The sequence below is a fragment of the Biomphalaria glabrata genome, chromosome 3 (assembly GCF_947242115.1).
Source record: "Biomphalaria glabrata chromosome 3, xgBioGlab47.1, whole genome shotgun sequence".
Lineage (NCBI taxonomy): Eukaryota > Metazoa > Mollusca > Gastropoda > Planorbidae > Biomphalaria > Biomphalaria glabrata.
This window is the reverse complement of record NC_074713.1, coordinates 1201438-1221927: the sequence shown is the minus strand read 5'-3', so window position 1 is coordinate 1221927 and position 20490 is coordinate 1201438. Positions and strand designations below refer to the sequence as shown.

The window sequence follows — 20490 nt, the reverse complement described above, 5'->3', positions numbered from 1 at the left end:
AATACTGAGAGCGTGAAAGGATGAGAGAGAAAAGAAGAGCGAGGGAAGAGTAAAAAGAGGAGAAAGAGAGAGAGAGTTGATTTGAGAACTACAATGGCTGTGTGGTGCCTTAGCCCGTCCTATAGCCGGGCGAGTCCAGCGAGTATAATCGATATCTATTGATTGCCGGATTCTTCCACACCATCACGTGATCTGCTGGAGGGGGCTCTTCTGTAACAACCGTGCCTGGGAGCAATGACTAGTGGACTAGGTGGCGTCCCTCTCTAACAACCAATGACTAGTGGACTAGGTGTCGTCCCTCTCTAACAACCGTGCAATGACTAGTGGACTAGGTGGCGTCCCTCTCTAACAAGCAATGACTAGTGGACTAGATGGCGTCCCTCTCTAACAACCAATGACTAGTGGACTAGGTGGCGTCCCTCTCTAACAACCGAGCCTGCAATGTCTAGTGGACTAGGTGGCGTCCCTCTCTAACAACCGTGCAATGACTAGTGGACTAGGTGGCGTCCCTCTCTAACAACCGTGCAATGACTAGTGGACTAGGTGGCGTCCCTCTCTAACAACCGAGCCTGCAATGTCTAGTGGACTAGGTGGCGTCCCTCTCTAACAACCGTGCAATGACTAGTGGACTAGGTGGCGTCCCTCTCTAACAACCGATCCTGCAATGTCTAGTGGACTAGGTGGCGTCCCTCTCTAACAACCGTGCAATGACTAGTGAACTAGGTGGCGCCCCTCTCTAACAACCGTGCAATGACTAGTGAACTAGGTGGCGCCCCTCTCCTTAACAACCGAGTTTGCAATGTCTAGTGGACTAGGTGGCGTCCCTCTCTAACAACCGTGAATGCAATGAATAGTGGACTAGGTGGCGTCCCTCTCTACAACCGAGCAATGACTAGTGGACTAGGTGGCGCCCCTCTCTAACAACCGTGCAATGACTAGTGAACTAGGTGGCGCCCCTCTCCTTAACAACCGAGTTTGCAATGTCTAGTGGACTAGGTGGCGTCCCTCTCTAACAACCGTGCCTGCAATGAATAGTGGACTAGGTGGCGTCCCTCTCTACAACCGAGCAATGACTAGTGGACTAGTTGGCGTCCCTCTCTAACAACCGTGCAATGACTAGTGGACTAGTTGGCGTCCCTCTCTAACAACTGTGCAATGACTAGGTGGCGTCCCTCTCTAACAACCAATGACTAGTGGACTAGGTGGCGTCCCTCTCTAACAACCGTGCAATGACTAGTGAACTAGGTGGCGCCCCTCTCTAACAACCGAGCCTGCAATGTCTAGTGGACTAGGTGGCGTCCCTCTCTAACAACCGTGCAATGACTAGTGGACTAGGTGGCGTCCCTCTCTAACAACCGTGCAATGACTAGTGAACTAGGTGGCGTCCCTCTCTAACAACCGAGCCTGCAATGTCTAGTGGACTAGGTGGCGTCCCTCTCTAACAACCGAGCCTGCAATGTCTAGTGGACTAGGTGGCGTCCCTCTCTAACAACCGATCCTGCAATGTCTAATGGACTAGGTGGCGTCCCTCTCTAACAACCGAGCCTGCAATGTCTAGTGGAATAGGTGGCGTCCCTCTCTAACAACCGAGCCTGCAATGTCTAGTGGACTAGGTGGCGTCCCTCTCTAACAACCGAGCCTGCAATGTCTAGTGGACTAGGTGGCGTCCCTCTCTAACAACCGTGCAATGACTAGTGGACTAGGTGGCGTCCCTCTCTAACAACCGTGCAATGACTAGTGGACTAGGTGGCGTCCCTCTCTAACAACCGTGCAATGACTAGTGGACTAGGTGGCGTCCCTCTCTAACAACCGTGCAATGACTAGTGGACTAGGTGGCGTCCCTCTCTAACAACTGTGCAATGACTAGGTGGCGTCCCTCTCTAACAACCAATGACTAGTGGACTAGGTGGCGTCCCTCTCTACCAACCGTGCCTGCAATAGAGGCCTAGGTGGCGTCCCTCTCTACCAACCAATGATTAGTGGACTAGGTGGCGTCCCTCTCTACCAACCGTGCCTGCAATAGAGGACTAGGTGGCGTCCCTTTCTAACAACCGTGCAATGACTAGTGGACTAGGTGGCGTCCCTCTCTAACAACCAATGACTAGTGGACTAGGTGGCGTCCCTCTCTAACAACCAATGACTAGTGGACTAGGTGGCGTCCCTCTCTACCAACCGTGCCTGCAATGACTAGTGGACTAGGTGGCGTCCCTCTCTAACAACCGAGCCTGCAATGTCTAGTGGACTAGGTGGCGTCCCTCTCTAACAACCGTTCCTGCAATGAATAGTGGAATAGGTGGCGTCCCTCTCTAACCCTAAACGACTAACCGATTCATTCTATTTCAACTATAATATCATCCCTCATCCCCCCCCCCCCCACTTTTTTGTTATATCCAAATCAAGGATTGGATTAAGTTTTATTTTTCTTCTAAAAATAAACTGAGTTTAATAAGCGTAGTCACTAATCTCTTGCATTGATTTCATGCTCGTTAGAGTGAGACATTGAAACTTGCGAGTTCCCTTTAGTTCCTTGTAGCAGGACGTACATTTGTTACCGAGTTCCCTCAGGACCATTCCTTATAGAGGGCCTCAACACTGACCTGCAACGTCACGACCTGTGGGCAGTTTAGGCCAATAGCTCGTTTCCACGTCGTGCAGACCTTTGACGGCCTCAACACTGACCTGCAACGTCACAACCTGTGGGTAGTTTAGGCCAATAGCCCGTTGCAACGTCGTGCAGACCTTTGACGGCCTCTACACTGACCTGCAACGTCACAACCTGTGGGTAGTTTAGGCCAATAGCCCGTTGCCACGTCGTGCAGACCTTTGACGGCCTCTACACTGACCTGCAACGTCACAACCTGTGGGCAGTTTATTCCAATAGCTCGTTGCCACGTCGTGCAGGTCTCGGTTCCCTCCACAAAATGGAGTCCAGGAAGCAAAGGGATGTAAATCTCAACTTGCTTGCTCTCCCTTTATTGAAGAGCGAGCCCAGCTTCAGAGGCGTAGCTAGGGGGGGGGGGGGGAAAGGGAGGGGGGAATTCGAAAATCTCACCGGATTGTTTTTAGATTAAATATTACGCAAAATGCAGGGACAGGGGCCCCCATCGAGGTCAAGCCCACCCGTGCCCCCCAAATGATGGCGAATTCCTATCTAAGCCCCTGCACAGCTTGCAGGTGTTGCAAACTTGTGTTTGAATCCCCTAAAGATTATCCAGCCATGCGTCAATCTGACTTGTTTGAATCTGATCATCAAGTCATGTGAACTGTTACCAACACATCGAGTTGACTAGCACTGTGTAGCACAGTGATTCATAGCAAGGTGTGCTTGACTTTACTCAAGCTGTGTTGTAGGTGCTGCCAGCTTGCCTTTGATAGTTACTACACACTTGAACATTACACCTTTGCCTGCCATCTTGGTTTGCAATACTTCACAGTTTATTATTTGATTAGACAATGGACCTCATTCACCAATCGTAAATAAACACATTTAGCCACGTCATAATACTGATAAAACAATGAAAAAAAAACGTATCACGTGACAGCCACTATGGATTACATAATTTGTATAGATGATATATAGAATCACGTGGCTTAATGTTGTTTGTCTACGATTGGTGAATGAGGTCCATTGCTGACATCATGCACAAAATCGTTTAAAAATCTCTCTAAATACTGGGGATTTGTACGATAAACTAGACTAGTGTTTCCCAAACTAAAAAAAAATAAAAATTAGCGAAGTAGTCCCGCTAAATACTCAGAATTTGCAAAGTGTTCCGTTAAATACTCAGAATTTGCAAAGTGTTCCGCTAAATACTCAGAATTTGCAAAGTTTTCTGCTAAATACTCAGAATTTGCAAAGTGTTCTGCTAAATACTCAGAATTTGCAAAGTGTTCCGCTAAATACTCAGAATTTGCAATGTGTTCCGCTAAATACTCAGAATTTGCAAAGTGTTCCGCTAAATACTCAGAATTTGCAAAGTGTTCCGCTAAGGAAAAAGTTTGGGAAACCCTGAACTGAACAATGTCAAGGACGCTAAATTGAACTTCTATGTTGCCAGTTAAGGTTAAAAAAAAAAAAAAGCTTGGAAATGTGAATTCTGCACTGTTAAACAAATGCCTAAATAATTATCAGGTAACTTTAAAAAAAAACAGCTTATAAATACGTCCTGTATTCTGCACTCCTGATACACCAAAAAAAAACAGCTATTTATAGTTTTTCAGCCATAGACTTCTATAATATCTTTATCTTATAAATTATAGACGTTCAATGAAGATGATCACGTCCTACGTGTATGCATAGGTCAATCTATAGTCATGCGTGTTAGTCAGTGACTTAAACTCTGCCAAATCGTTGGTTTTCCTGGCTGACTCAAGCAACCCATTCCACCACTACTAGGGGATACTATTGAAGATATGTATAATAATAATATAATAATAAAAATGTAGACCTGTATAGGTTTTATAAGCTTATATCAACCTTGCGGTCATGTGGCATGAGCTCTGAACCCGTAATTACGATAGTTTTTAGAGGTTAAGGCTGGGACGTGACCTTTCCCAAATGAAAGTGTGGTCGAGAGGCCAAGTGCGCTTGAACTTGGCTTGGCTTGGCTACCTAGAAGGGGGCTCGAGGTTCGACACCCGACTCAGGCAGAGTTGTGTTTACTGAGCTGCCTAAAGGCAGCACGGAAAACCAACTCCTAGATACCCCCCCCCCCCCGGTCCACAAATGAGATTGGACCAAAAGCGCTCTGAGCATGCTATAAGCATGAAAGTAGCGCTATATAAAAGCTATAATAATAATATAATAATAAAAATGTAGACCTGTATAGGTTTTATAAGCTTATATCAACCTTGCGGTCATGTGGCATGAGCTCTGAACCGTAATTACGATAGTTTTTAGAGGTTAATGCTGGGACGTGACCTTTTCCAAATGAAAGTTTGAGAACCAGCCAGATCGACGGTAGCTCTCACTGGTGCCAGACTTTCGTGGACAAGCGACACTCGGTGTCAATACATCGTTTGTTTCCGCACCAGACGTCATAGCTAGAGACTCCGAGAGGACCGGAAACATTAGCTGAGCCATCTCTTCCATTATGAAAATATTTTGAACTATGACCTTTTGGGGAATTTAAGCCTAGCCTGGAGCTAAATAATAAATCATTTTCTCCAATTCGCCCCAAGTTTTTGGTGATTATGCGGACAAGTCAAAAACTTTCGGACCAAAAGTCGTGAGTCGCTAAAGGATCCTCGGTTATTGGGTGCCCTCGCTAACTCGGTGTCTTCTATGCATTTTTTAAATAAAATCATTCTACAGCATTGATTCGCGGAAAATAAAAGACTACACGAGGACCACTTGGCTTGGCTTGAAGTACCCCCAGCGGTACGCGAACCACAGTTTGAAAACCTTGACTCTAGACCATTTCTGTGCTCTGCGCAACGTCTGGCCTGGAGCCTAATTCTAATCTATATATAGAGCGAAGATAATTCACTTCTTTCAAATATAGAACCTCACAGAATGCGATTAGAAAAAGAAAAAACGCCGTTATCGTCTAAAAATAGCTCAAATCAATGACCTAGACATTAAAAAGACATTTTGTTTTATAAGGCTTAAGAGAAGAGAATACCATTAATATACAAATCTTGCTGTTTAGGATAACAAACTGATCTAGGCCCTACCTTATATAGGTTTGACAGTTTTTGAACTACAGAACAATATATCTCTCTTTAGATATTTCTAATAATAATATAATATTCTAATTTATATTTGTGTACGGACGTGATAGAATAAATTTTTTTTTGGCCTGTAATGAAACAAATTTATCCAACACTTTATGAAGTTAGATTAGTTCAAACTTAACTCTTTCTACAATTTAAAAGGCTAGGCTAAGTCGAACACTTTATGAAGTTAGATTAGTTCAAACTTAACTCTTTCTACAATTTAAAAGGCTAGGCTAAGTCGAACACTTTATGAAGTTAGATTAGTTCAAACTTAACTCTTTCTACGATTTAAAAGGCTAGGCTAGGTCGCCTGGTCAAAGGTCTCTTGGTTCTAAATAATTTAGCGCTAGGTCACTTAGTGTTAGGTCATTGAATTCTAAGTCACTTGCTGTTACTGAAATAGTCAATAAAATTGTTCCCGTTAAGTCCTATGTCACTGAGTTCTTAGATTACTTCATCCGTTAAGTCCTATGTCACAGAGTTCTTAGATTACTTCATCCGTTAAGTCCTATGTCACAGAGTTCTTAGATTACTTCATCCCGTCAAGTCCTATGTCACAGAGTTCTTAGATTACTTCATCCCGTTAAGTCCTATGTCACAGAGTTCTTAGATCACTTCATCCGTTAAGTCCTATGTCACAGAGTTCTTAGATCACTTCATCCGTTAAGTCCTAGGTCACAGAGTTCTTAGATCCCCTCATCCGTTAAGTCCTATGTCACAGAGTTCTTAGATCACTTCATCCGTTAAGTCCTATGTCACAGAGTTCTTAGATCACTTCATCCGTTAAGTCCTATGTCACAGAGTTCTTAGATCACTTCATCCGTTAAGTCCTATGTCACAGAGTTCTTAGATCACTTCATCCGTTAAGTCCTATGTCACAGAGTTCTTAGATCACTTCATCCTGTTAAGTCCTATGTCACAGAGTTCTTAGATCACCTCATCCGTTAAGTCCTAGGTCACAGAGTTCTTAGATCCCCTCATCCGTTAAGTCCTATGTCACAGAGTTCTTAGATCACCTCATCCGTTAAGTCCTAGGTCACAGAGTTCTTAGATCACTTCATCCGTTAAGTCCTATGTCACAGAGTTCTTAGATCACCTCATCCGTTAAGTCCTATGTCACAGAGTTCTTAGATCACCTCATCCGTTAAGTCCTAGGTTACAGAGTTCTTAAGATAGGATACATTCGAGGCTAAATCATAAACACTCGTGAATGCTCATGCTCTAGACCTACCAAACTTCCTTATGATGTAGAACTGGATGTGAAATGAAATGCTGTTGAAACAATATAAATACAACCAATGACTTAAATTCTTATCTTATATAATACAGACGTTACTTCAAAAAAGAAGATGATTACGTCCTACGCGTTATGCATTTAGTCATGCATATTAACCAATGACTTAAATTCTGCCAAGTCACTGGTTTTCCTGGCTAGCTCAGGCAACCCATTCCATGCTCTAATAGCACTAGGGAAGAAGGAGTATTGGTACAAATTTGTCCTAGCATATGGAATGAGGAATGTGCCTTTATCTTTGTGTCTTTCTGAGTATTTTATTAGATTTTGTATTTGAAGATTATGGTTCAGTGTTTTATGTGTAATTGCTACTTTACTTTTAAGTCTTCTGTCCTGAAGGCTTTCTAAATTTAGTGATTTTACTTAAGGTGTTACTCTAGTCAAATGTGAATATTCGTTTGTTATGAATCTCACTGCTCTATTTTGTGTCTGTTCCAGTTTCTTAATGTTTTCTTGAGTTGAGGGGTCCCAAACAAAGGATGCATATTCTATTATAGGCCTAATCAAAATTAAGCACCACCTTCAGCTGTCCCTTAGTCTGTTGGGCCGTTAGGCAACACACATGATTCGACAACCATCTCTCTCCATTCTTATCTGTCTTTTTGCCATGATTAGATTCTCTATATTACTAGGCTAAGCATTTATATTTTACAAGAACATCTTATCACTGTGTTTTACATCCGTCTGAGAAGAAGGACTGTCTAATCTAAAGACTCTAAGATGAGTGTGTGTGTGTGTGTGATGAGTGCCCTATACAACACAACGCCAACAAAGACGGGTTCACTGCTAGTCAGCACCACGACAGGACATTTCCCTACCCTACTTTTCATCCTTCATTTTCCCACCCGATTTTCGATCAGGTCACTAGGCCGAGTGGTCTCCCTCCCTCTCTCTCTCTCTCTCTCTCTCTCATCGAATTCAGACCTACTTTATCGACTTACTGGGTCGCTCTGACGCCTGGTGCAGTGAGTGGCCTCCCTTTTCTGTTCAAACATTGCTCACTTGGTTTACCTCCCTTCATCCCCCCCCCCCCCCCCAAGTATGAGAAGACAATAAGCAGTTAGAAGTGCGGGGGTGCGGGAGAAAAATGAGCATAATAAAAAGACAGCCTGCAAAATGACGGGTTCACATTCAGCTAGTATTTAATCTACCTACTATTCCCATCATGCAGACGGGGTATGATTTGAATACTTAATCAGAGTAATCTGCTCTTTGTTTTAATTTAGATTCTTAAGATCCAATTACATTTGCTTATCTTATCTTTTAAATTACAGACGTTTGTTTTCAAAAGAGAAAACTACGTCCTACTTATTTATTTATTCTTCATCGCAGTCTATTCAACAACGTAACTCTCAAATCAAACAACAAAATAAAACAGTGTAAAGCTTGCACTTGGTAATACGATTTTGAATATTCTTTCTTCATTTGGCATACCATTTAAACTTGGTTATACGAATTTGAATATTCTTCCTTCATTTGGCACCCTTCAACTCAAGAAAACATAAAGAAACTAGAAGAGAAGCAAAAACAGAGCCGTGAAATGTACAACCCATAGAACACACTTGACTAGAGTAGCACTGTTCATAAAACATTTGTACAAAAGTACAAAAGACTAAAAAAACAAAAATTAGCAACATTAATACCTGAAACACTGAACTATAATATACAAATACCCAAAACATAAATTAATACTCGGAAAGACATAAAGGCATATGTCTTACTTCATATGCTAGGATATATTCATACAAGTGCTCTTTCTTGCCTAGTGCCATTAAAGCATGGAATGGGTTGCCTGAATCAGCCAGGGAAACCAATGTCTTTGTCGTGTCAATGCCTTATTAGGACTTGAAAAGGCCCTTAGCTAGTTGAGATATGGCGCCCTTTTTTTTTAGTCCAGATATTATATTACAAGGTCTTCGGGGCTTGCTAAGACTTTCCTTCTAGGAACAGTACCAGGAAAAAAAGAAGAAGTCAGGCAGAGAAAGCGATGGGAGGACAACATGAGAGAATGGATGGGCCTGCCATTGAAAGAGGTTCTATCCAAGGCAAAAGACTGAGAGGAATGGAGAAAGACGGTGGACAAATCTTATGTGGTGCCCCAACGGTCCAACAGACTAAGGAATAGGTGAAGGAGATTACATGTCAGAGCTAAATATGTCTTATTGGGCCCTAAGCTCTAGCTTGTGGTGCCTATATGTAAATCCGGCACTGTGCATAGTTTAAGTGTCTAATTAACATGTACGATTAGATTGACTCATTGATACTCGTTGGACGTAATTGTCTTCTGTTAAGATGGAAGGTCTGTTATTAGTAAATAAGATGAGGTTGACTTAGTGTGGATAGCCCAACCTAACCAGTAAATCGAAAGAACTCTTCAATATTCTGATTCTGTTTGTAGCCCAGATAACATAAATAGTAAGTCTTGCCCTCAATACAAATGAGCGAAGCGGTCTGCGTGGCGGGGAGCTGAAGGCTGCTAAGTCAAGCTAATGCCGAGAATGCTGTGAAGAACTCTTTGTGTATCGTGAGGCCAAGAAATGCAACTATTGATTTGTTTGGAGGCATGTATGTGTCGTCTGCGCGAAACGTTTCATGTCACAGATAATCTGTGGACAATTTCTGCTCACGACAGACTGGAACTCGCGAGATTTACATATATACCTTTTTAAAATTAAAAAACAACAACCTTATTCCACGATACAAGTTCAGTCGTCAACAAAGTAAAGCTTGACGCCACAGACCTATATATATATATATATATATATATATATATATATATATATATATATATATATATATATATATATATATATATATATATATATATATATATATATATTATATCTAGACTGGACATCTCGTGAAATTTTTTTTTTTTAAAAGATGAAACAAGGCGTTGTTTTGTGCAGTAGTTATAAGAAGTAAAGTTGTTTTTTTCAACCCTAACCTATGTAACATATAATTTAAAGTTTAGATCTAGATCTAGCTATTGAATATCGAAAATAAGAGTACTCTCGTCTCATAATAATTATTTTTAATTTTTCGATACATCAAACAAAATCAATCTATTTAAATGTACATAAGATGACTAAAATCAATTGACGTGAATTATTTCCATCTAGGATCATTGTGGTAGATGTTAATTAAACCATTTTATAACTTATAACATTTCCCGCGGCCTCCTGTCGATTTACCAGGAGCTCCTGGAAATATCCGGAAATTGCAAAATATACGAAAAAGTCCTGGAAATATCCGGAAATTATTAAAATATTTTGAAAACTCATACAAATCTCCTGAAGTATATAGAAAAAAAATTGTAGTTTTTGGGTGTCATTCAATATGGAAAACGCCAATGCTACGAGCGATAAGTAAAAATGGCATTATGTATTACCCGTAATTGTGTAATCTGGTGAAAGAAGCTTCTCGCGCCTCAAACTAATGAAGGATTTCTTGAGGTCAACAATTCTCGTAGATAGATTGAAACATTGGCTATTGAGCGTGATCTATGTAGGAAATAGAATTTGTATGATATACTGTATGACTTTGCTACACGCAAGGCAAAGTAATTCTGTACGTAGTAAAGAATGAATAAAATGCAAAAACACATTTATTTTCTAATACAAACTCTTAATTTTCACTAATTATCCGTATCCCTACCCAAACTTGGCTCCGCGAAATCCGTTTCGCATAGGGCCCCACAATGGTTAAGTCCGGCCCTGCTATTTTGTGACGGATGAATACTACTTGTTCTCCCCCCCCCCCTCTTTTTTTTTTTCGTAGGATAACTCTAGTCATCTTTCCTTTACGTGGTGTCCAAACTCTTGAGCCAAGAAGAAAATTATATATATAGATAAGGAGTGACGGTCATTGCTAACTCCTTTCAAAGAGAGTCTCTCACATTGCTAACACCGTATAGATCTAACTTGTGTTATTATGAATTCATAGTATGCGCCTTCATTTAGAATGCGAGACCTATATAGATCCCATTTCTTCCTATCTCTGTATAGGTTATTACTAGATCCTTTACTGATTCAATACAGTCACTTGTTGAGTGCTGAGCATTCTGCTAAATCCAGCGCATAGGCCAACATCTTTTGGCCTGATTTTAACCAAGACAGTTTTAAAAAAGATGAGGCGTCTGGAACTCTTTGAACACGGCGGAGGTAATCAAATTACTGCGCCGGTGTGAGAAGTTCACTAGCTAGTGCGCCTACCGACCGCTCGACTCGCACGTGCTAGTCTAGGTCCTAGAAGAGTCAGTACTTGGTAGAGGATGCGCTGTGGCTGAGTGTTAAAGCGCTTGGCTTCCGGTCCCGGGTTCGAATCCTGGTGAAGACTGGCATCTTTAATTTTTGGAATCTTCGGGGCGCTCTGAGTCCAGCTAGCTCTAATTAGTTAACATTAGTTGGGGGAAAGTAATGGAGGTTGGTCGTTGTGCTTGCCATATGACGCCCTCGTAAACCACGGGCCACAGATTCAGATGACTTTTACACCAACTGCCCTATGGCAAGGTCTATAGGTAGACTAGGGAGAACTGAAAACTAATAATAGATCTACTGATTTAGTACAATTTCGCTAGTGCTGTAGCACCATTGGAGGTAATTTGAGTCCCGGCTAACAACGAATTGGGGACCAAACTTTTAAAATGGAAAGGATGTGTTGATTTTAAGAAATTAAATATTTCAAATTATTTCAATAGTTTAATTAAACCTTTGTCTATTTCTTTGTTCTTACATTATATTTATGGTGCATTCAACAAAAGGAGAATGTGTACCGAACTATGTCAATCTTAGTGCTGCAGTAGATAATCTATTAAAGGGAGGTAACTCTTCAGTGGTCAGTACAGCGTTTCAATCAAAATCTAACGTATTCTGTTATTATTCGTTAGAAATAATAATAATAATATTAATAAGAACAAATCTGTAAAGAATGTGAATGTGTTCTATAAGCTAAATTATGTTTGTTTTTACTTAATTGTTGTTTTTTCTTGACAGTATGTACTTAGTGACCAGTGACCACTAGTTGATATACACAAATCTATATTTTAAGTCGACAGTATAATGAATTCATATAGTTCCCTTGAATTTGCATATGAATCGGTTGAAAAAAAAAACTTCATTGATAAAACATTCCATTGAAAGAATTCAAAAGTATTTGTTTTCAAAAATAAAACTTATTAGCTTTACAAATTGCTGATCATAGAAAGAAATAACTCTCTCCACAATGTTCTTGTAACTAAATCTTCAGAGTTTAATCTTTTCTATCTAAAATATTTTTGTCGTAGACAAAGTATTGTTTTCTGAATGTAATATAGTCATGTATATATATATATAGTTCGTCCATCGTGGTTCGATGATGACCACTTTGTCATCCAGGGGGCTGAGGGCTTTGCACTGGGGCTTTATGCCTCCTCATGTGGCTGGTTACGACTCATGTGAGCCCGGAATGTTCGGCCGCACACTGGGCCGCTCCCCCCTCCTCAGCAGCCTGTGCGCCAGTCTTCACAGCGCGACGCCATGATTCTCTGTCATGTGCCTCCATCTCCCAGGCGCCTGGGTCTATGCTGAACGCCTTCAGAGAAGCTTTGAGGGTGTCCCTGAAGCGTTTTCTTTGACCACCCTGCGAAAAAAAAATAGTCAAAAATAAAGATGTAAACATTAAAAAAAAATTGTGTCGAATGCACATCTTTCATTCTTTGAAATGTAACATAGGCCAGCCGCACCCACATATTAACAATAGCTCTACCAATTAATTAAAGAATTTTTAAAAATTGCCCTTGGAAACTGAACTAGAAATCAGAATTAACTTGCTACTGAGTAAGATAAACTACGATCTTATCAAGATTGCTAAAAAAATTTTTTGTTTGTTTGTTTCCTATGAAGGCTGGTGTGTAATCATTTCACTTTGGGAAATCTTGGGGACTTATGTCTTTGTAATACTGACCCAGTAGGAACAATTTCTAGACGTTTGTGACGAACAAAACAGTCCGATTATAGGAAGATTATAGAAAAATTATAGGAAGATTATAGAAAAAAATATAGGAAGATTATAGGAAAATTATAGGAGAACAAACTTACAAGTAAACTCTGCACTCTATCCAGAAGAAATGAAGAAATTAATTGTAGATAAAATAAATGAGAAGAAAGATGACGCTTACTATAAGCTATCCCGACAAGACCAACGTCTAATCTTTCGACTCAGGACCGGACACAACAGAATGCGACAACACATGTTCAGGAAGCTCAAAATTGGAACCAGTGAAATCTGCCCATGTGGAGTATCACCAGAAAATGCCGACCACGTCCTCCAAAACTGCTCTCTCTACCAAGAGGCCCGTATAAGACATTGACCCCAATAGAAAGAAAACTATATGGAGAGCTCCCTGATTTGGAAACCACTGCGCAGTTCATCTCATGTATTGGTCTAGTCATATGAATACTTCAACATAAAAATGAGAACGATGAAGAAGAAGAAATAGGAAGTTTATAGAAAAATTATAGGAAAATTATAGGAAGTTTATAGAAAAATTATAGGAAGTTTATAGAAAAATTATTGAAAGTTTATAGAAAAATTATAGCAAGTTTATAGAAAAATTATTAAAAGTTTATAGAAAAATTATAGCAAGTTTATAGAAAAATTATTGGAAGATTATAATAAAATTATAGAAAGATTATTGGAAAATAATAGAAAATTATAGGAAGTTTATAGAAAAATTATAGGAAGATTATAGAAAAATTATAGGAAAATTCGTCATGAGGCTCGAGATGCTAGCAAGTGAGATGCTTGACCAATGACATTGACTTTTGAAAAGCCCGAAGTTTGAGGACCTCGATATCGTTTACCCAACGAGGAATATGCGTACTCTGTGTATTGTCTGTCTTCTAGGCAGGGCCGCCGCTACCTATTGTACAATGTGGGAAGCGTGGTCGAGAGGCCAAGTGCGCTTGAACTTGGCTTGGCTTGGCTACCTAGAAGGGGGGCTGGAGTTGTGTTTACTGAGCGGCAGCACTGACTGCCCTAACCCTAAAACCAACTCCTAGATACCCCTTCGTCCCCCCCCCCCACTGGTCCACAAATGAGATTGGACCAAAGCGCTCTGAGCATGCTATAAGCATGAAATTAGCGCTATATAAAAGCTATATAAATAAAAATGTGTGCATTGCACGCAGGCTGCCGAATGCAAGGGGCAGCCAACTCATTATCCCAAGGTTAATTTAAAAAAAAAATAGTTTAATAAAAAAATACTTAAATATTTTATATGAATTCTAATTATTCCATTATCCTTTAAAAACGTACAACCATCGATAAATCCAAACGACAGTCCAGCCTGCAAACCGCACGACCCAAACATTTATTACGCCAGAACGACACATGGCCTGACGGAAGATACCTGGACAATAACAAACGCAATCAAAGCTGTGAACACACATTCTCACGACGTTCACCCAAAGATAAACAAGCAGTAACAATGTCATCACGTATGATAATTGTATTTTATTTAAGGTTGGTAACACACAAAATGTAGCGTTATGGTAACATAACAGGCATAAACAGGAAAGTTGAAATGGCGAACTAATCTGGAAAAAAAGTTTTGATCAGATGGGTCGTAATGTTCTTTTTGAATCAAGTTTCTAGGACACAAGACTCTTGAAAATAATAATACACTCTCAGGGTTATTCCAGCACTAATTTAATATTATAACCATTTATGTAAATATCAGCATTTCATCTCTCTCCCTGTCACTTTTTCTCCCGGCTTCCTCTTTTTTTTTACATCCCTTCCATTCATTACACCAATTCGCACCTTTATTCATGCACACCGTGCTGCGCTACGACCGTAACACTAGTCAGTCATGATGTTTGTCTGAGCCATAGACATCAATAAATATAGACTGGCCGATTAAAGAGTTTTATGAAACGAAAATTTGTGACTTGCAATTTTGTGTACTTTATTATACAGCATTTATGAGCAGTATAAAAGTTAAGTATTCATATCTATTTCAACCATAACCTATATATGTATTACATTATTTTCACTAGTGTTTTTTTTAAATCTCTAAGAATGAAGATCATACAACTTTTCATAATTCGGAAATCCGAATACAATAGATATACATGTTTTCAAGTTACATGAAGTTATTTCCTTTTTCCAGTCTATATTTATTTATGTCTATGGTCTGAGCCGATACGTATTGAATACAGACAAGAGCGGTACTAATTGCTTAACCCTCAAAACGCGTGTGGTAGATTAGCCGCTAAACATTAGAATTGTACTTCCATTTTGTATGCACTCATTGTAAAACGGCTCAGCGCTTTAAAAGTTAATCGCAATGTTAGACGTTTCCATTGAGGTGAAGAGCAGGGACATCAAGTGTTGAGATTATTTTCTCAAATTTTTCAACACCTGGTGACAAAAAAAATAATTCTGTCAAGATGTTTCTTTTTTACAATGCCTCTATTCATCTCGTAACTTCGTGGAAAGTTCTAGGTGGGTGGGCTTTAAAAAATGGATCTCGAAAAAAACGGCTCTGACGATTTTTCTAGAAATTTGACAGTTGCTAAATATCGCTGGGAAAAGAATTATTAGCTCATTGTCGACATTGGGACAAGGCTAGCCTGACGTTATAATTTTTCAAAGTATACAATGTAATAAATTTAAATTAGGCTAGAGAACTAGAAAATCTTGAATGGACTAGATTCTATATGTCTTTATGTATTTCCATATGTATTCATTCAAGAGTTTAATAAGTCAATGTTCAAGAACATTGGACTACTATAAAGTGTAGTAGATGTATACATTCACTAAACCAGGATTTGTTCCCGGGGTGGGGTGGAGCCAGGGCAGGTCTTAGGTCACTTCAATCTATGCGGTCGCAGTGGGCCCCGCGCTTTTATAGGCCCCTCGCGAATTCTAGGTGTAAATTATTAAATTGCTAAATATATACGAAAAATTCCTGGAAATCTGAATTTATTAAAATCTCCTGAAAACTCATAAAAATCTCCTGAAAAATAGACAAAAATTGTCATTTGTGGGTGTCATTCGTTGCGGAAAACGCCAATCCTACGTGCGATAAAAGAAAAAAAAAAGCGTTGTCAGCTTTCATGTAATAAAAGTAAAGTAAAGTAGCAATTATGCATAAAACACTGAACCATAATCTTACAAAAACAAAGTTTAATAAAATACTCAGAAAGACACAAAGATAAAGGCACACTCCTCATCCCATATGCTAGGACAAATTTGTACAAATACTCCTTCTTCCCTAGTGCTATTAGGGCATGGAATAGGTTGCCTGAGCTAGCCAGGAAAACCAGTGACTTGGCAGAATTTGAGTCATTGGTTAATATGCATGACTGAATGCATGACGCGTAGGACGTAATCATCTTCTTTTTTGAAGTAACGCCTGAATCATATAAGATAAGATAAAATGTAATAATCAGGGCGAATTTTCGTCATAATCGGAAGTTCCAAATCTTTATATATATTTTTATAGTCACTGGCATATAAATATGCCATAGGTTGCAAGGTTCGTAAAGTAAAGGTAATTTGTCCGCAATTGTGTACTTAGTAAAGAATGAATAAAATTCAAAGTCGAATTTATTTTCTAATACAAAATCTTAATTTTCACGTATTATCCTTATTCCCACCCAGACTAGGCCCCGCGCAATCAGTTTCGCATAGAGCCCCGCAATTGTTAGGACCGGCCCTGAATGGGGTGGGGCAAAGACTATTGACATTTAAAGTAGCCATATATAATGTATGCCATATTTATATCTACTCCCACGTATGCAACATCCATTTGGTTATTAAGAGCAAAATAATCGTTTCTTAAGACCTTGGGATCTATGGGGCAGATGATGTTGAGGTCATCTGTTTCTTTGGCCAACGGTTAACGAGCAGGGTGTTGTATGGCCAGCACATCGACCAACCGCCTTTACTTTCCCCAACTAGCCATGAGGGTGGGGTGGACTCAGGGGCGCCGTAAAAATCCCGAAATTCAAAATCCATGTCTTCACCCCGAGATTTGAACCTCACGCATGGAAGCCGTGCGCTTAACCATTCGACCACCGCGCCCCCCTATAATGTCTATAAGTTGTATAAAAGAGATATTGTCTTGAAAAAAAGAAGTATTACGTATGTTTTTCTAGTCTAATGTTTTTGTGACCTATTCCATTGGGGTAATAAAAATGGAGTTTAGCTTTCACTTTTTTAAACATCTGTTCTTGTTTTTAATCCACCACCCCCCTCGCGTTTTCATAGAACTGACTTTTTATCTGTCTGGTTACCCTCTTACTTCCCCTGGCGTCCAAATAACTTTTTGTTTTTCCCCGGCGCCAGTCTTGTTGCATGGGAATTTCAGTCTTTCCTTCAGAAGTCAAGATTTATTATGTCTTTAGACGCGGGCGTGGTTCCAACTCGACTTTGTAATGCCCAAAAGGCCAGGCAACCATTTCTTGAGTAACTGCTTTCTTTTGTACAGAAATACTGTTTAACCTTTAGGACTTGTGATTATTTGACATCAGTTGCGCGGAGAGGGGGAAACTGCTGTGTGGGCGACATCGTTCCGGCCATAGACAATGCCCAGGCTTTCATCTCACTCATTCAAAGCCCTAACCCCAAAAACTGGAGAGGACACTCCAGCTTCGTCTTTGGCGTCGAACCTGCGCTATTTGTGGACGGGAGTGTCTCTCCAAAATAGGGCTCCACAGCTACATGAGGAAGTGTGCGCTGGGATGAACCATAGTCCTTCCACGACTGAAGGAGGCCAATACTAATTGGACTAGAAAAGCATTGGCACGAATGTATAGATTATTTCAAAATAAAACAAGGTCGAAATATTGAATTTTGAAAGGCGAAAAGTCATATGTCCTTTAGTTTGTACTGTCCACTCCGTTTATGACCACTTTGTAGATTCGCACAGGGCCTGGTTGATTGGGCTGTCGTTCTTACTAAGTGACCACACCTGTAGGGTGACCACCCCTAGTGGGTGAGGTCCTGGACAACTGCACAGTCAATAAACTAGACTAGCGGGGTGTTTCCTTTCAAAGAGTTGAAGGTGAAGGCCGTCACGTGACCGATACTTTGACCTTTGATGTTACAAATTACGGGCCGTTACAGTTCTCAAAATTACAATTCGATAACAAATAATATGTCACATATGATCATGGAACTTTATTTCATTAGAGTTGAGACAATACACGTAATTGGGGACTTTATTTCACTAAAGTTAAGACAATACACGTAATCAGGGAACTTTATTTCATCAGGGTTAAGACAATAGCCTACAAGAGCTCAGGGAACTGTATTTCATTAGAGTTAAGACAATACCATTGATCAGGGAACTTTATTTTTATTAAAGTTAAGACAATATCATTGATCAGGGAACTTCATTTCATTAGAGTTAAGACAATACCATTGATCAGGGAACTTTATTTCATTAGAGTTAAGACAATACCATTGATCAGGGAACTTTATTTCATTAGAGTTAAGACAATACCATTGATCAGGGAACTTTATTTCATTAGAGTTAAGACAGCTCACCATGGGTTTTTAACTTTATTATTGCATTTCGATTTATGGTTTGATTTGCTTTCATATCACTGCTACCACCCAATTTTGTCTTTACTCAAACTTCCCTGTCGGGCCTTTAGGGTCTGCTTTTGTTGAGAAAGAGTTAGTTTGAAAGTGTTGAAATATATTTGGAGTGGAGCATATTTCTGGTAAACGTAGTTTTGAATAAAGGAGAAATTCAAATGCAAATCGCTCGACGGCTTCGATGTTTGGGAGACCTAGCTCGCTCCAACGACAAAGACAATGTAGTTCAAGGAACTTTTTTGACGGCGAGAAGGCTTGAAAGAGCAGCTCAGATATCTTACTTTTTTTCTGGTATTGGGGAGAAATCCTAGCAGCCAATGGATCACGAACGAGACAGATGGACGAAAAACGGCGACACATGTTTCTGAGCCTCAAAGGGAAGCTACCGTTAAAGACGGAAGAAGACGAAATGAAACTCCGAGCGAAATGAGCTTCTGTCAGACAACGGCTTTGTCTGCGTTACATACTTACGTATGACAACATAAATATGTCACAGCTTCGTAGTCACTCGAAATAGACTACTGCACTTTTCTCCACAGACTTTTAAACATATAGATTTGGGCCTATAGATCTCTAAACCTGTATGTTGGTCTTCAGTTTCCTTGGATCTTTTTTTTTTTTTTTTGATTTCCTTCCCTCTATAATAGTAAAAAAAACAACTACAGACCTAGACCAAGTATTACTTTCAATAACATTGTTACTTTCAACAAAACAACTCTTTCTTACTGCTCGGGCGTTTCCGTTTGAAAACCGTAGCCCCCTTGAAGATCTAATTGTTTGGTTCGTTTTAATTGGTTACTTTTTTTTGTGATCACGTGATGTCTACTTGATCTTCTGCTCTTGTCTAAGATGAAACCACTTTATGTTCCAGATGGAAATGATTATAGACCGGATGCAGGATGAGACTACTGGGGTGCCTGTGCGGACTGTGAAAAGTTTCATGTCCAAGGTGCCGAGTGTTTTCACAGGTGAGTCGGTCCAGTCTGTCTGTCTTTACCTGTGTGTTTTTTTTATTTTATATTAAATAACCAGATCAAATTAATCATGTAATTACTGTTGAGGGCTATTTCCTGTTGAGAATGAGCCTGAGCAAAAATGTTAATTTTTTTTTAACCAACAAAATATTTTTCAGGAATATAAGGGAAAGAACTGTATATTTACAGCAAAATCTCCCAATACTGTAAGATCTAATTTTCCTTCAAACAAAATTAACAAAATTACCACTAATTAATTAATTAACTAGTTAATTTAATTGATTCATGTTTTGTTAGGGACAATGAATAATTGTGCAAAGTTTCAACTTGATCTGAAAATGGCAAGTGGGATAAATAATGACCACCTTATGTTTACAAAATTTGTAGCAGACAGACAGACATATTTGATAGATCTATAAGCTTTGTAAACAATTAATCTACTTAACATGCAAAGATAATGTAGAGAAGACTTTGACTAGGGTTTCTTGTGTCAGACATTTAGTCTAAGGTCTAGTCTTTAGCAGTGGCCATCAGGCAAAAGGGCTCATTGCACCTGGGCCTATGGCTACCTGGAGCTCAGTCATAGAAACATTAAATGTTTGAACCTCAATAATTTAAACGTATTAGATATCTACTTGTAAGATGGATGCCTGGTATGTGTGCTGGGCTGTTGTTTGGTCATCTCACTGGTCTCAGGGGTTCATACCCTGCCCGCTGCCATCCCCTGCCATCCTTTGGGAGGTTTGGACTAGGGAGTTTATTATCTTCAACTCTGAAGGAACATCTGAAACATGTGAAACATTTTACAAACAAACATTTCACAAGAAGAAGTCTTACTGAACTGAGTGTAAAGACATTCATCTGTCAGACAATATTGTTAATGAAAAAAAGTAGTTGGCTCTCTGCACTGGA

At 39.8% G+C, this 20490-nt stretch overlaps 1 protein-coding gene across 3 annotated transcripts in view; it reads left to right on the top strand.

The window, feature by feature from the left end:
* LOC106069274 (regulator of G-protein signaling 7-like) overlaps positions 1–20490 on the top strand; it is a 77563-nt gene that overhangs the window by 28852 nt on the left and 28221 nt on the right. For all 3 annotated transcript variants that reach the window (XM_056022832.1, XM_056022833.1, XM_056022831.1), the window contains exon 3: positions 19476–19572. In XM_056022832.1, the coding sequence (XP_055878807.1) occupies positions 19476–19572 (97 nt within the window). The remainder of the gene's footprint in view (positions 1–19475; positions 19573–20490) is intronic.